The sequence below is a fragment of the Perna viridis genome, chromosome 10 (genome assembly GCF_037379345.1).
Source record: "Perna viridis isolate PV_CMFRI_1.1 ecotype Kerala chromosome 10, ASM3737934v1, whole genome shotgun sequence".
Taxonomy (NCBI): Eukaryota; Metazoa; Mollusca; class Bivalvia; order Mytilida; family Mytilidae; genus Perna; species Perna viridis.
In genome coordinates this window covers 32,390,940-32,406,875 of record NC_142454.1, presented here as the reverse complement: position 1 = coordinate 32,406,875, position 15,936 = coordinate 32,390,940, and the positions used below count along the sequence as shown (strand labels likewise).

Below are 15,936 nucleotides of genomic sequence, written 5' to 3'. Positions count from 1 at the left end.
ACATCATGTAGGATAGCTATATTTTTATTTGCTTTGCAAATTTGACAGTTCTAACATCGCTGGAAATTTTTTGACCCTTCTATAAGTTCACGTTATCTTCCCTGTATCAATTTGATCCGATGGAGCAGTGTAACGAATAGAGTCGTCACATTCTGAGACGTTGTATAATATTGATTTGTTGTGACATGCATCATTAATTTGATCCTCTATCCTACATAATAACACATAGATGAACTGTCCCGTACTACCATACATCGTGTACTAAGTTACAACCCTAGATTAATCCTACGAGGAGGAATGACCCGGCCAGCGAAAGCTATATTTTTATAAAGCCTAGCTGGCCGAGTGGTCTAGGGCGCTGGACTTAGTGCAGGCGGTATTTCCTTAGATGTCACAGCGGTACGAGTTCGAGTCCCGCGGAATGAACGACCAAAAATTTGCATCGCAAATTTGACAGTTCTAACATCGTTGGGAATTTTTCAGACCCTTCTATATATACATATATTTCGTTCAGTGAGTGGTGTCTTTCATGTTCTATCTGGTACATTTTAGCCATTGTGTCATGTTCAGCATTGAGTGCTGTATCGGACACCTCACAGGATCCTACAAACCCCTCTAACAATTACGGCGAATTAATAACGTACACCTGTAACGTTGGGTATGAACTAACATCTGGTGAACTTTCAAGAACTTGTCAAGCAGATAAATTTTGGAACGGCACAGCGCCAGTATGTTGTATGTATTGATCACTATTTTAGAAATATGCAAAACTACAATGATTGTATTCAATATTCAAAACTAAAACTCATTGTATGTATTTTTATTTCTAGATCGTGTTAACTGAGCATTTTACCAATTGTTCCCTCTATCAGTCATACTAGAACAGGGATCCATTTTATGGATACTATTACATACACGTGTTTACCTTCACCACTAATTTAGAAACTTTCTAATCATTAGAATTGTACTCTTTTCGTATATGAGGTATATGATACAAATAGAGAAATGAACATTCATCAGATCATACAATATGTACCATTTACTTCTTAGATAGATATTATATGCAAAATCAAAACAGACTTATGAATAGATAGAGAAATAATAAGTTTATTTACAGAAACATTGGATTTATTGATAACATAGATAACATATTGCATACTGCTTTATAAAACAACTTTCTAAAAAATATTGAGCTAATTTAGCCATGCCCTTTTGCATGTATCAACAACAGTTATATCCAATTTCTTACCTATGAAACGAGTGTGTTGCATTAAGCCATTTCTCAGTCTGAAAATGGACGACAGTAAATCATAGTCCAAGTATTTTATTTTTTACATAACTTATTCACGTATACATTCCGTTCAATGAGTGGTGTCTTTCATGCTTTATCCGGTACATTATTGTAGCCATTGTGTCATGTCCAGCATTGACTGCTGTAACCGATGCCTCACGTGATCCTACAAATTCCTCCAACAATTACGGCGAATCAATAACGTACACCTGTAACGTGGGGTATGAACTAACAACTGGTGATTTGACCAGATCTTGTCAAGCAGATAAATCTTGGAATGGTTCAGCTCCAGTATGCTGTATGTATTCCAGATCAAGATGTTTCGTTTTCAATTATATATAAAAAAAAATGAACTAAATATGTGTTTATCCACTTTCTATTTTTTTTGTAATTGCAAGAATTACAACTTAATTTAGCCCTTTTGAGTTGTACAAATATTCGACACTAATAGAATCATGTTTCAAAATAATTCTTTTGTACTTTATTTGTTTTTCTATAGCGCATACGGACTCTGAGAAATATTTGCAGAATTTTGCTCCAAAGACCTAAGAAATTATCATTAGGTTGAATGCAATTTGAATTTTGAACATTGTTATCATTATTTGTCTGCTTGAATGTTGGAACAGATTTTTGAATATCTGATACAAGTAGAAATCGAAACAAAAATCCATGTGATCAGGCTACGAAACATAGATAGGTTACTAATTAAGCAAATAATAAAGAATAAGAAATAAATGAAATTCATATTACAGTAGCCTAATAGGGATATATTTTGTTTGAGGAGATAAAATTTCTGAAAATATTTCCTAGAGTTGGTATGTACTATAGAAAAAATATTGAAATAAAAAAGCTAAAATATTAATGAACTTTAAAGAATTATATTTTAAAGATTTATAATACTCAAACGGATTATAATAGACATTGTGTCATGTTAATCTATCTGCTTATGTTGTAGCTATTGTGTCATGTCCATCTTTGCAAAATGTACCACAATCGTCACGGGTACCATCAACGCCAAAAAATACATACGATGAAACAGTTACATACACTTGTAACAATGGATATGAAAGAACTTCCGGAGATTTTGCACGGAAATGTCAAGCTGATAAAACATGGAGCGGATCAACTCTAGTTTGTAGTATGTGTCGTATTGATTAAGTGGACATTATTGCTAGTATTTGTGTTATGAATTCAATGCGCAATATTATTTTTGTACCAATAATTTTAACACGCAATATGTATTTTTAACCGTTGTCTTCCTTTAAACAAAAACGAAAATATAATTGTGCATTGAACTCAATCAAAAGTGTAATGATAATCGCGTGCAATAATTTATAAAATATCAGATTTTGTTTCCTGACAGTGCTTGCTCTAATACTAACCATCTATCACAGTTAGATTGCCTGCCAGAGCATTATACTTTTTTTTATATTATTGACAAAAATTTTCATAGAAAATTAGCATGGGTGAATGACCTACTCCCTTGTCGAAAACTCCTTGTATGTATTTTTATTTCTAGATCGTGTTAACTGAGCATTTTACCAATTGTTCCCTCTATCAGTCATACTAAAACAGGGATCCATTTTATGGATACTATTACATACACGTGTTTACCCTCACCACTAATTTAGAAACTTTCTAATCATTAGAATTGTACTCTTTTCGTATATGAGGTATATGATACAAATAGAGAAACGAACTTTCATCACATCATACAATATGTACCATTTACTTCTTAGATAGATATTATATCCAAAATCAAAACAGACTTATGAATAGATAGAGAAATAATAAGTTTATTTACAGAAACATTGGATTTATTGATAACATGGATAACATATTGCATACTGCTTTATAAAACAACTCTCTAAAATATATTGAGCTAATTTAGCCATGCCCTTTTGCATGTATCAACAACAGTTATATCCAATTTCTTACCTATGAATCGAGTGTGTTGCATTAAGCCATTTCTCAGTCTGAAAATGGACGACAGTAAATTATAGTCCAAGTATTTTATTTTTTACATAACTTATTCACGTATACATTCCGTTCAATGAGTGGTGCTTTTCATGCTTTATCCGGTACATTATTTTAGCCATTGTGTCATGTCCAGCATTGACTGCTGTAACCGATGCCTCACATGATCCTACAAATCCTTCCAACAATTACGGCGAATCAATAACGTACACCTGTAACGTGGGGTATGAACTAACAACTGGTGATTTGACCAGATCTTGTCAAGCAGATAAATCTTGGAATGGTTCAGCTCCAGTATGCTGTATGTATTCCAGATCAAGATGTTTCGTTTTCAATTATATATAAAGAAAAATGAACAAAATATGTGTTTATCCACTTTCTATTTTTTTGTAATTGCAAGAATTATAACTTAATTTAGCCCTTTTGAGTTGTACAAATATTCGACACTAATAGAATCATGTTTCAAAATAATTCTTTTGTACTTTATTTGTTTTTCTATAGCGCATACGGACTCTGAGAAATATTTGCAGAATTTTGCTCCAAAGACCTAAGAAATTATCATTAGGTTGAATGCAATTTGAATTTTGAACATTGTTATCATTATTTGTCTGCTTGAATGTTGGAACAGATTTTTGAATATCTGATACAAGTAGAAATCGAAACAAAAATCCATGTGATCAGGCTACGAAACATAGATAGGTTACTAATTAAGCAAATAATAAAGAATAAGAAATAAATGAAATTCATATTACAGTAGCCTAATAGGGATATATTTTGTTTGAGGAGATAAAATTTCTGAAAATATTTCCTAGAGTTGGTATGTACTATAGAAAAAATATTGAAATAAAAAAGCTAAAATATTAATGAACTTTAAAGAATTATATTTTAAAGATTTATAATACTCAAACGGATTATAATAGACATTGTGTCATGTTAATCTATCTGCTTATGTTGTAGCTATTGTGTCATGTCCATCTTTGCAAAATGTACCACAATCGTCACGGGTACCATCAACGCCAAAAAATACATACGATGAAACAGTTACATACACTTGTAACAATGGATATGAAAGAACTTCCGGAAATTTTGCACGGAAATGTCAAGCTGATAAAACATGGAGCGGATCAACTCTAGTTTGTAGTATGTGTCGTATTGATTAAGTGGACATTATTGCTAGTATTTGTGTTATGAATTCAATGCGCAATATTATTTTTGTACCAATATTTTTAACACGCATTATCTATTTTTAACCTTTGTCTTCCTTTAAACAAAAACGAAAATATAATTGTGCATTGAACTCAATCAAAAGTGTAATGATAATCGCGTGCAATAATTTATAAAATATCAGATTTTGTTTCCTGACAGCGCTTGCTCTAATACTAACCATCTATCACAGTTAGATTGCCTGCCAGAGCATTATACTTTTTTATATTATTGACAAAAATTTTCATAGAAAATTAGCATGGGTGAATGACCTACTCCTTTGTCGAAAACTCCTTGTATGTATTTTTATTTCTAGATCGTGTTAACTGAGCATTTTACCAATTGTTCCCTCTATCAGTCATACTAAAACAGGGATCCATTTTATGGATACTATTACATACACGTGTTTACCCTCACCACTAATTTAGAAACTTTCTAATCATTAGAATTGTACTCTTTTCGTATATGAGGTATATGATACAAATAGAGAAACGAACTTTCATCACATCATACAATATGTACCATTTACTTCTTAGATAGATATTATATCCAAAATCAAAACAGACTTATGAATAGATAGAGAAATAATAAGTTTATTTACAGAAACATTGGATTTATTGACAACATGGATAACATATTGCATACTGCTTTATAAAACAACTCTCTAAAATATATTGAGCTAATTTAGCCATGCCCTTTTGCATGTATCAACAACAGTTATATCCAATTTCTTACCTATGAAACGAATGTGTTGCATTAAGCCATTTCTCAGTCTGAAAATGGACGGCAGTAAATTATAGTCCAAGTATTTTATTTTTTACATAACTTATTCACGTATACATTCCGTTCAATGAGTGGTGTTTTTCATGCTTTATCCGGTACATTATTTTAGCCATTGTGTCATGTCCATCATTGACTGCTGTAACCGATGCCTCACATGATCCTACAAATCCTTCCAATAATTACGGCGAATCAATAACATACACCTGTAACGTGGGGTATGAACTAACAACTGGTGATTTGACCAGATCTTGTCAAGCAGATAAATCTTGGAATGGTTCAGCTCCAGTATGCTGTATGTATTCCAGATCAAGATGTTTCGTTTTCAATTATATATAAAGAAAAATGAACTAAATATGTATTTATCCACTTTCTATTTTTTTGTAATTGCAAGAATTATAACTTAATTTAACCCTTTTGAGTTGTACAAATATTCGACACTAATAGAATCATGTTTCAAAATAATTCTTTTGTACTTTATTTGTTTTTCTATAGCGCATACGGACTCTGAGAAATATTTGCAGAATTTTGCTCCAAAGACCTAAGAAATTCTCATTAGGTTGAATGCAATTTGAATTTTGAACATTTTTTTTTCAAATACGGTCCTTCCGGTCACGTCGTTACGGGAGATGTAACCATTATCGAAAACGAATCTCTGCGTAATATCCTTTCTAAAGGTCCCAAGTACCGTGAACCACGCTCCATAAATTTGAATTATAACTTTAAAGTTCTTATGGGTGCCGTCGAGGACTATGCAAAAAATGGATAAAACGAGAACAAGAAGACATTGATTCTCTGTCAGAGTGGTTAAAGGCCGTGAGGTCTTTAATTTTGAAACGAATGAAAGTTTTAAGTAGGTCAATGAGTGCCAAGGCTACATCAGTTTTCAAAGACCCCGATGTAGCAAAAACATTGTCTACTATATATGACAAATATGTTGTCGTACCAGCAGACAAAGCCCTAAATAACATTGTTTTTGTCTACAAAACGTTTTATATTCAATGTTTATTATCAGAGGTAGACGTAGAAAGTAATAGCAGTGATTAGACCTACACTGCTACCACTCTCTCCACAGAAGAGGTTGTGGAAATTCATAAATCTGTGCTATCCTCTTTTGGTCTCTCTACCAATGACGATGATTGTGATTTACCGTATATGTACTGGATTCCTAAACTTCACAAGAATCCATACAAACAACGTTTCATAGCTGGATCTGCAAAATGTACCACCAAACCTCTTTCAAAACTTTTAACTTCTATACTCACATCTGTCAAAGAGGGTCTACAGTCCTAACACAACACTTCTTACTCCGGTAATGGTATTAATTCAATGTGGATCCTGAAAAATTCGAAAGATCTTTTGGAGACAATCAGTTCAAGACTATTATCTGAATATAATAGCATTATAACCTATGATTTTTCAACACTGTATACTTCTATTCCCCATACTCAGTTAAAATCCCAACTTAAAAACATTATACATCGTTGTTTTTTCCAAAAAAGATGGTACACCTAGATACAAATATATAGTTCTTGGTAGAGATTCCTCATACTTTGTAAGAAATAATTCCAAATCATCTTCCAAATATACAGAGGAAGATGTTTACAAAATTCTGGAATTTTTAAATTGACAACATATTTGTCCAGTGTGGTGGACGTGTTTTTCAACAAACAGTCGGCATTCCAATGGGAACAAATTGTGCTCCTTTACTTGCTGACCTATTCCTTCATCCTTATGAGGCTGACTTTATAGCTGATCTAATCAGAAAGAAAGAATATCGTTTGACTAGATCCTTCAATCTCAGTTTCCGCCATATAGATGACGTATTATCTTTAAACAATCCTAATTTCGGGGATTTGATACATCTCATCTACCCGAAAGAACTTAAGATAAAAGATACTACAGACACTGTGAACTCAGCCTTATATCTTGACCTACACTTAGAAATCGATGGTAAAGGAAAACTATTGACCAAACTTTACGACAAACGTGATGACTTTTCATTCAGAATTGTCAACTTTCCTTTCATCTGTGGCAACATCCCTTCGGCTCCTGCGTACGGAGTGTTCATATCACTCATACGTTATGCCAGAGCTTGCCGAAACTACACAGACTTTTTGTATCGCGCTAGAACTCTAACAAATAGGCTTCTGCAACAGGGTTATGTTGCTACAAGATTGAAGTCATCACTACAGATGTTTTATGGTCGTTATCATGAACTCGTGGATCGTTATGGTGTATCCATCAGCACCATGAAAACTGATTTATTCAACGGGTCATAGTTTTCCTTCCCTCGTTTGTCTACCCCGGACTTGACCTTTTATGAGCAACTCGGCAGGTGTTTCTAGAAAAGCAGAGGACGCTTACCCTCCGGTGCACCTGGTCCATGCTTCCAGTTTTTAGTGGAGTCCGAGTTGCTCATTTACTTTTGTTACTTTGTATGTATCATTTTAGTTACTTTATGGTCTTTGTTGTGTATGTCTGTTTTCCATGTCTGGTCTTTGTCCCTGGATTACATTCTTTTGGTTACCGCTATAATCTTGGTTCCCTTGATTACTTTTGTTTGTCTGCTTGAATGTTGGAAAAGATTTTTGAATATCTGATATCAGTAGAAATCGAAACAAAAAGCCATGTGATCAGGCTACGAAACATAGATAGGTAATTAATTAAGCAAATAATAAAGAATAAGAAATAAATGAAATTCAAATTACAGTAGCCTAATAGGGATATATTTTGTTTGATAAGATAAAATTTCTGACAATATTTCCCGGAGTTGGTATGTACTATAGAAAAATATTGAAGTAAAAAAAAGTTAAAATATTAATGAACTTTAAAGAATTATATTTTAAAGATTTATAATACTCAAACGGATTATAATAGACATTGTATCATGTTAATCTATCTGCTTACGTTGTAGCTATTGTGTCATGTCCATCTTTGCAAAATGTACCACAATCGTCACGGGTACCATCAACGCCAAAAAATACATACGATGAAACAGTTACATACACTTGTAACAATGGATATGAAAGAACTTCCGGAGATTTTGCACGGAAATGTCAAGCTGATAAAACATGGAGCGGATCAACTCTAGTTTGTAGTATGTGTCGTATTGATTAAGTGGACATTATTGCTAGTATTTGTGTTATGAATTCAATGCGCAATATTATTTTTGTACCAATATTTTTAACACGCATTATCTATTTTTAACCTTTGTCTTCCTTTAAACAAAAACGAAAATATAATTGTGCATTGAACTCAATCAAAAGTGTAATGATAATCGCGTGCAATAATTTATAAAATATCAGATTTTGTTTCCTGACAGCGCTTGCTCTAATACTAACCATCTATCACAGTTAGATTGCCTGCCAGAGCATTATACTTTTTTATATTATTGACAAAAATTTTCATAGAAAATTAGCATGGGTGAATGACCTACTCCCTTGTCGAAAACTCCTTGTATGTATTTTTATTTGTAGATCGTGTAAACTGTGGTATTTTACCAGCTGTTCCCTCTACCAGCCATACTAAAACAGGGATCCATTTTATGGATACTATTACATACACGTGTTTACCTGGATTTATTCATGCAAACGGTTCCCTCTCTCGGAAGTGTCAAGCTGACAGAGTGTGGGATGGGATTCCTCCTTACTGTGGTATGATTACTTTTAAATAACGCAATAATTTTGTCTTATATCGATCAATGAAATGTCGAAACAAAGTAGTCTGTAGCCAACAAAAAATGTGGTTTTATATTTATCGTATTTTCAAAACATATATGCTTGAAATAACAATTATTGAATGTATTTTGCAAGTCAAATGTAATTCACTGCGGTTTTAATTCAATAATGCCTCCCTTACAGCTATGCAACTTAAAGGTAATGCTGTCCGACCTTTTTTAACCTATTTGGAAACGTTTTGCACAAGTGCATCGTCATTTTAAATGACAAATATTGTAAGTTAACGATCGTCATAGGAATCCGTACGTTGCACGGGATCTGAGGCGAGTAACATTAGTATACACCCGCTTGAAAAGCGGGAAGTATACAGTTATCATCCTGGATGTCTGTTCGTCCGTCTTTGGATCCCTCTCAAGTCTTCTAAAACCTCTAACTGACACATTCTTTATTATATTTTTTATTTTTTTATTTTATTTTATTTTTCATCTAAATGACTTTTATGGGTTTTTATTATATGTTTTCTACCGAAGGAAGCTTTGCTCATAGCGTTTCTTATTTTCACTATAAATAAGATCAAAATCATTAAATGAACATGGAAGTTTTTGTAAATTTAAATCTGGGTTCCCTTGGTTATTCTTTAGTAAATTTTAAAAGTACGAATCATATATATTGCAAATGTTGATTATATTTTTACAAGGAATTATTTCTTTTCATCAGCATTAGAATAAAAAAGATGATAATCGAGATGAAAACGAGGCTTTTTGTTACTTGCTCTACATTACTTTACATAATACCGAATTTTGTTTCAAATTCCCCATGCTATATTACGCCCAATGAACTAATTGTAGGGTATCAAATTTTCCTTAAAACTAATTCCACTCATAGGCACTGTTGTTCGTTTTTAAATTCATTTATAAAGAGATATTGAATATTGGTCTGTATAAAAAGATTTCTGCAATGTATCATTTATTTCTAAATATCTCTTATCTAAATGTAAAAATACAAGGGCACGCTAGATGTTTATTGCAGTTAGCATAAAGGTTAACTTAGATTAAGTGTGCATTATATCTTTACTGTATCTTTGTTAGAAGTACTATTCCGTTTTTACTCCAATGATGTTTGTCATATTTATTTTTAGGACAAACTCCAAGCTCGACAGAAGCTCAGTCAAATATGTACATAACAGTAGGTGTTGCTAGCGGAATCCTCTTACTTATACCGTTGCTTGTCGTACTTCTAGTTTGTTATTTTAAGGACAAAATATTTAGGAAAAATAATGCAAAGGGAACATTGTACAAACAGAAAGACAGATTCAAAGGAAGGGAAATAAATGGTTACAGTGGTTACTATTCAGATATTGACAGTAGTATGTACAGCTTTCGACAAGAAAGAAAAGGACCATATCCGGTGTACAATCCAAGATTTCCATATTATTAAAAAGGATGAAATCAGTTTTTAAGGCATGCATGGAATGGTTAGTCATGACAAAGTCAATAATGACGTATCTTGTGAAAAAGTTATAGAATTTGTAATTATGTTCTAAATGCATCACCAACAATGACTAAGTTTGGGAAGTAATTAAATATATAAATATAGTTATGCTCTTTATTGTTTACCAAGCTGAATGAACTTGGGTCAAGTTCAAAGGTGATAAATGCTTTATATTCTATGTACTTAAAAGTTCAATCTTATGTAAAACTGAATGGTCGAATGACAGACTGGTTTGATGTAAATTCAGGATTGAAACAAGGGTGTATATTATTTTCCTTTTTTCCTATATTTTGTTAATGATCTGGTAGATGTGATTCAAACCTTGAAAGTTGGTGTTAAATTAGATGCTATTATCTCTATTCTACTATACGTGTTTTTTATGTGAAAATGAAAACGATTTACAAAGAAGTTTTAATATTTTAAATCGATGTTGTCAAAGTAATAGTGTAGTTGTCAATTTAGCAAAGTCTCAAGTTCATTTTAGACATCTATAACACTTTTATAATTTATTTTAATGGCGAAATTAGAAATTGTGGATAAATATACATACCTTGGATTTGTTTTAAATGAAGTTTTAATTATAAATATATGGCTAAATCTGCAGCTGAGTCTGCTTTCGGTTTATTGATATCTAAATATAAAGAAATCGGTGGTTTTGATAATTCTATTTTACAAAATGTTTTGCTAATATGATGTTGTCTGTCATTGAATTTGGTGCCTCAATATGGGGCTGTAGAAAATTTTCATGTAATAATGCAGTTGAAATCGTGCAATGCGTTTCTGTATGGGGATGATAAATATACCTTTTCTCTTGCATGATATGGTAATATGGGCTAGAAGCCTTGTGTTGTGAAACAAGTGTCATATATTGTTAGAATTTGGTCACGATTTACAAAAATATGTAATGACTGACATTGTATCAATCGAATAAAAAATTGGGACTTTAGAGTCCATAGTAAATTTAGAGAGATTAATATTAACCATTTTGCAAAACTGACTTTATTTTAAAAAAAAAAGCTTGACGATATAAATTTTGATATTTTTGAATATAAATGGTATGATTCAAATACAAATAATCGTAGTAAACTGCGAACATATAGAATTGTTAAACATGAATTAGAAAAAATATTTGAAATGTCAAATTCCTGCTCGGTACCGAAGTGCTTTTACTAAATTTCTCTGCGGCGTTGTATCATTACGAATAGAGACTGGCCGATATGAACGTATTTTATGTGAAAATAAACTATGTTTTGAATGATGTAAGTAGAAGTAACAATAATAATGAAGATGAGAAACATGTCATTTTATAGTGTCCATTATATTCGCATTTAAGAGAAGATACTTTAATAGATTAAAAAGAGTGTTTTACATTTTGTATTCTATTGTAACCTTTTTTTTTTGTTTTTCATATACAGCCTCTAATAACTGCTTGAAAGAGTGGCTCTCAATTACTGCCTATGGTAAAGTGCTTGCCTTCATAGTGAAGAAAAACCCATCAAACAAATGATTTTTTTTCTGTTAAAATATGCTACACTTTCAAATAACGATAAGTATTTCTGCATTCAGATCTGCACTTTAAAAAAAAATTATACATTTATATTCCGCTAAAATCAATCTAATCAAGCCAAATCAAGAACGATAACTCTTACAGAATGCCAATTCCATGTACAATCTATATGATTTTCATGTCAAAAGTGCAACGACAAAATGAAAAAAAAAAGACTGATTATGTTATCAGTAACTGTTTCAAAACAAGAAATTAAACTGAATTGGATTGTTTTTGATATGAATGTATCACCTTTTGCTACTTAAATGTTGTCACATTGTATGATATTTTATGAATTTTATGTCATAAATCACAATTATATATGTATATGTGTGTATGCATGAGAGGTGAGACTTTGTCTGTCTGTCTGCGTTTCCAACAATTACTTAGCTTGTGAAATAGTTATAAATAATGTAATCATGTTAAATAAATTCATTGCCAAAATTACAACACTGAAGACAATCGGAATCATTAAGTTGTTATACATATACCATGTGCTGCAAGGTTAAATTCATTATTAAAGGTACAGCATTTTGCCCTATAACAGGACGGTCGTGTTTTTGCATCACAGTTCCTCGTGTTGAATGTACGTGTTCTGAGGGAAAAGAAACAACGATTTATCCAAAAAGTTTTTTGCTCATATTCTCTTACTCATCAACGTCAATCGGTTCTGTCCATTGAAACTGAGTTTGGCGATGTGACCAGAAAAGATGTTTATATCCATAGATTATTATGGGGTATATACCCTGTATCATGAGTTTATAAATATGTTTATTGTGTCACAGTTTTTGACCTTCGTCGTTCTCGATTATCCGCTTAACAGACTACACTTACACTACCGGTACATCTGGTCCTTGCGCAAATATGTTAGTGAAGTCTAGGCTGTTTTTTATTAATATATTTTTTGTTTGTTTCTATGTGTAATTGTTTTTTTATGTAATTCTTGTTCCTTGTGTGTGTCAATATTTGTTTGTTTTTTTTTTTTTGTTTTGTTTTTTTTGTCTTTGTTTTTGTTTTTTTTTTTTTGGTTTGTTTAGTCAGAAACTGCATTCATTATGATTACCGCTCAAATCTTGGCTTCCTGATTTTACTTAATTATAATCTCTAGTCAAATGCTTAGAATCAATATTTGCTCTCCGATTCTTATTAAAACAAAGTCCATTCTTTTCAGAAGTTCATCTCAGTAGGTTTAATTATCTAAAGGAATTAAAAGTTCTTTCTTTTACCTCCTTGAAGAAACATCTTCAAAATCAACACAAAATCATTCACCTAATACTTACATCGATTACTTTTTGCTCGCAAAGTGATACTGTTCATTTTTATTCTATTCAGTATTTCTGCCAAGGGAGATATTTTAAACCTCTCCATTACGCAACTACCTTGAATGTTATTATTAATTAATTATTAATTATTTATCCTACATTTCAAATTTTTATTTTTTGTAATGCATTTTTTCTAAATTTCAAAGAAAAATTAAAAATGTAGATGTGATTTGGCTGAACATATTACCTGATAGCGTTTATATACATCATATACAGTGAAGCCTGTCTAAACCGAACCCTGAATAATCCGAAAACCTGATTTAACCAGTCATTTTAAAAGGTTTTTTCCAAAGGAGTTAATTATACTCTAGTATCAAATATAGCAATAATTAACGATGTTTAATCGTAAAACAAAGAGACAATGTTTTATCCGGGCGAGTACAAAAACTTCTTCCTGAATACATATCGGAAACAATACATGCATAGCGAGAACTATTTATGACTTCACACATTACAACGTTACCTTATCAGCTTGTAATGTATTTATTTTGCATGCTTAAAATAAAATAGTCTTGAGTAATTGCGAGGCAATGTAAGTACTGACATCGTTTTAATTAAACAATTGGGTCAATTTGGAATTGGTATGTATATGCATTTTTTTGTAATATTGCATTTTAAAGTCTTTCGTTTTATGCTGTTAAATTTATTTGCCATTTTTTATTATGTATTTTTGGATGTTGCTTTTGCACATAATTTCTACTCCTTAATTTTATGAACAATGTCTCTTTGTCACTTTCATGTGCTTTCATATCCTAATGTTTTTTTATGTGGTCGTCGCTATATATATATATTTGCCATCCGTGTACTATACACCATTATCATTTTGTGTGTGACACCATTTAACCTTTTTTATGTTAAACACGAAAATCAAACTTATAGAAACAAAGTGTTACTTCAGACTTTTATTAATATCATATAAACCATTTTATAAGATAACCAAAGACACGAGTAATCGCCATGTAACTTAACAACACAGGTAAATAAATTCGAAAACTGTTTGGATAATTAAAATTTTGAATAAAACATTTTTTCAAGGAGGTAGACTGGGGTATGACGCTCAAAAATCATAAGTACGTTTGTGTAAAGCATGTTACAGTGATTTCATGCAAGCATCTTAGCAACTTAGATTAATTTTATTCTCTTTTTCAAATAAAGGCATGTTCAGGCGTTGATGAAATATTGAACATAGGTCTACATATTTTAGATTTCAGTGTTTTATCTCATAGTTTCTATTATACAGAAAGAAATGTTCGTTTCTACGAAGTATGTGTTTTTTATTTGTTTATCTCTACTTTTTGATACTTTTGTTTGTTACAATAATATATTTTTTACATTTGTATAAAAATATCATAAAACATTTGATTGCGCATGTTATTCCGTATTCGCACCCCGCATAACGGATGACCAAATACCGGAAGTATAAATGTAACACTCTATGAGCAAAACAATGCCAGGAGCAAAACAAAAAACGAAACAAAAAAACAAAGAACACAATAAAAAACAGCAGATGAGAAAGGCATCGCCTAACACAAAATCACGGAAAAAAACAACATACATAGAATAACGAGCAGCACGAATTCAACTAGACACCCAGTTCAAAATCCTATGGCATGGAAGAAGGAGCAGCTACTTCTGAGTTTTAGACACTTTAAACTGAAGCAGTAGCTTGAATATTAATGTTACTATAAAGGGGAAAAAATAAATAACAACAATGAATTCGACGTCGATATTGTTGCATATTGTTACTTAAGCCTCTCCTCTTATTTCAATTTTAAGTTGTAAGTCAAGTTTAGAGGCTGTATGTAAATATTTGCCACGAATAATGCTTCGATTAAAGGTGCGCAATTAATGACCACTAGAATGCTTATTGTCCTTTAATGCATAATCCCATCAAATTGGACAAATATATCGTTCAGATGTACATATTTCAAGAAATTTATCTAAATAGTAAAAATTTTAAAAACTTTTAAAAATTAAATAAATGCTAAAACTCCTTAACTATTTTTATTTGAATTCAAATAGTTAATGGACCCACCTGGATGATTTACAATATTTTGGAAATTCCAAACATCACTTTTATTAAAACACAGTTTTGCTTTTTCTGAATAATACATGCCTTATATTGTGCAAATAAAGTAACATTATATATGATTAAACATGAACTCTCCCGAAATTCTAGCTGAGCATGCGTGAAGTATTTCACCAACAATCCTCTTTTGAATCATACTATATAGATATCTTAATAAGCCGAAAAAAAACATCAACTGAAAAAGTAAACATATCAGTTTGACAAATTGTGTCATCATTTATTACATAACTTTTTTTTTGTTATTAGTTGTTATATCTAAACGCTAAGAGGAAGAATTTGGTCGTCAATATAATTTAAACCGTTTTCATAATTTATGGGAAATAAATGATTTAATTTACAGTTCCAATGTAATGACCGGACAACTGTGTGTAGTTTTTACCCATTATAAATTGGCTCGCGTGTTTAATAGAAACATTGTCTCCTTTTTTCAATTCGATGACTGGACTAGTCGATGCTGACATACCATCGGGTACAAATAACATCAAAAGTGTCCTATCATTCTTACAGAAACCAATATGAACTTCTCTTAACAGCTGAGACCTCACTGTCAGTGAAAA

General features: G+C 31.7%; 1 protein-coding gene across 6 annotated transcripts in view; it reads left to right on the top strand.

The window, feature by feature from the left end:
* LOC148605430 (uncharacterized) overlaps positions 1-14,647 on the top strand; it is a 50,623-nt gene extending 35,976 nt beyond the window's left edge. For 5 of the 6 annotated variants that reach the window (XM_088549310.1, XM_088549314.1, XM_088549312.1 and 2 more), the window contains 9 exons: positions 553-735; positions 1,407-1,589; positions 2,247-2,429; positions 3,387-3,569; positions 4,226-4,408; positions 5,364-5,546; positions 8,169-8,351; positions 8,731-8,907; positions 10,070-14,647. In XM_088549310.1, the coding sequence (XP_088405436.1) occupies positions 553-735; positions 1,407-1,589; positions 2,247-2,429; positions 3,387-3,569; positions 4,226-4,408; positions 5,364-5,546; positions 8,169-8,351; positions 8,731-8,907; positions 10,070-10,368 (1,757 nt within the window). In that variant the 3' untranslated portion in view covers positions 10,369-14,647. The remainder of the gene's footprint in view (positions 1-552; positions 736-1,406; positions 1,590-2,246; positions 2,430-3,386; positions 3,570-4,225; positions 4,409-5,363; positions 5,547-8,168; positions 8,352-8,730; positions 8,908-10,069) is intronic. The other variant, XM_088549315.1, reaches the window with a different exon arrangement.
* The last annotated feature ends 1,289 nt before the right edge of the window (positions 14,648-15,936 follow it).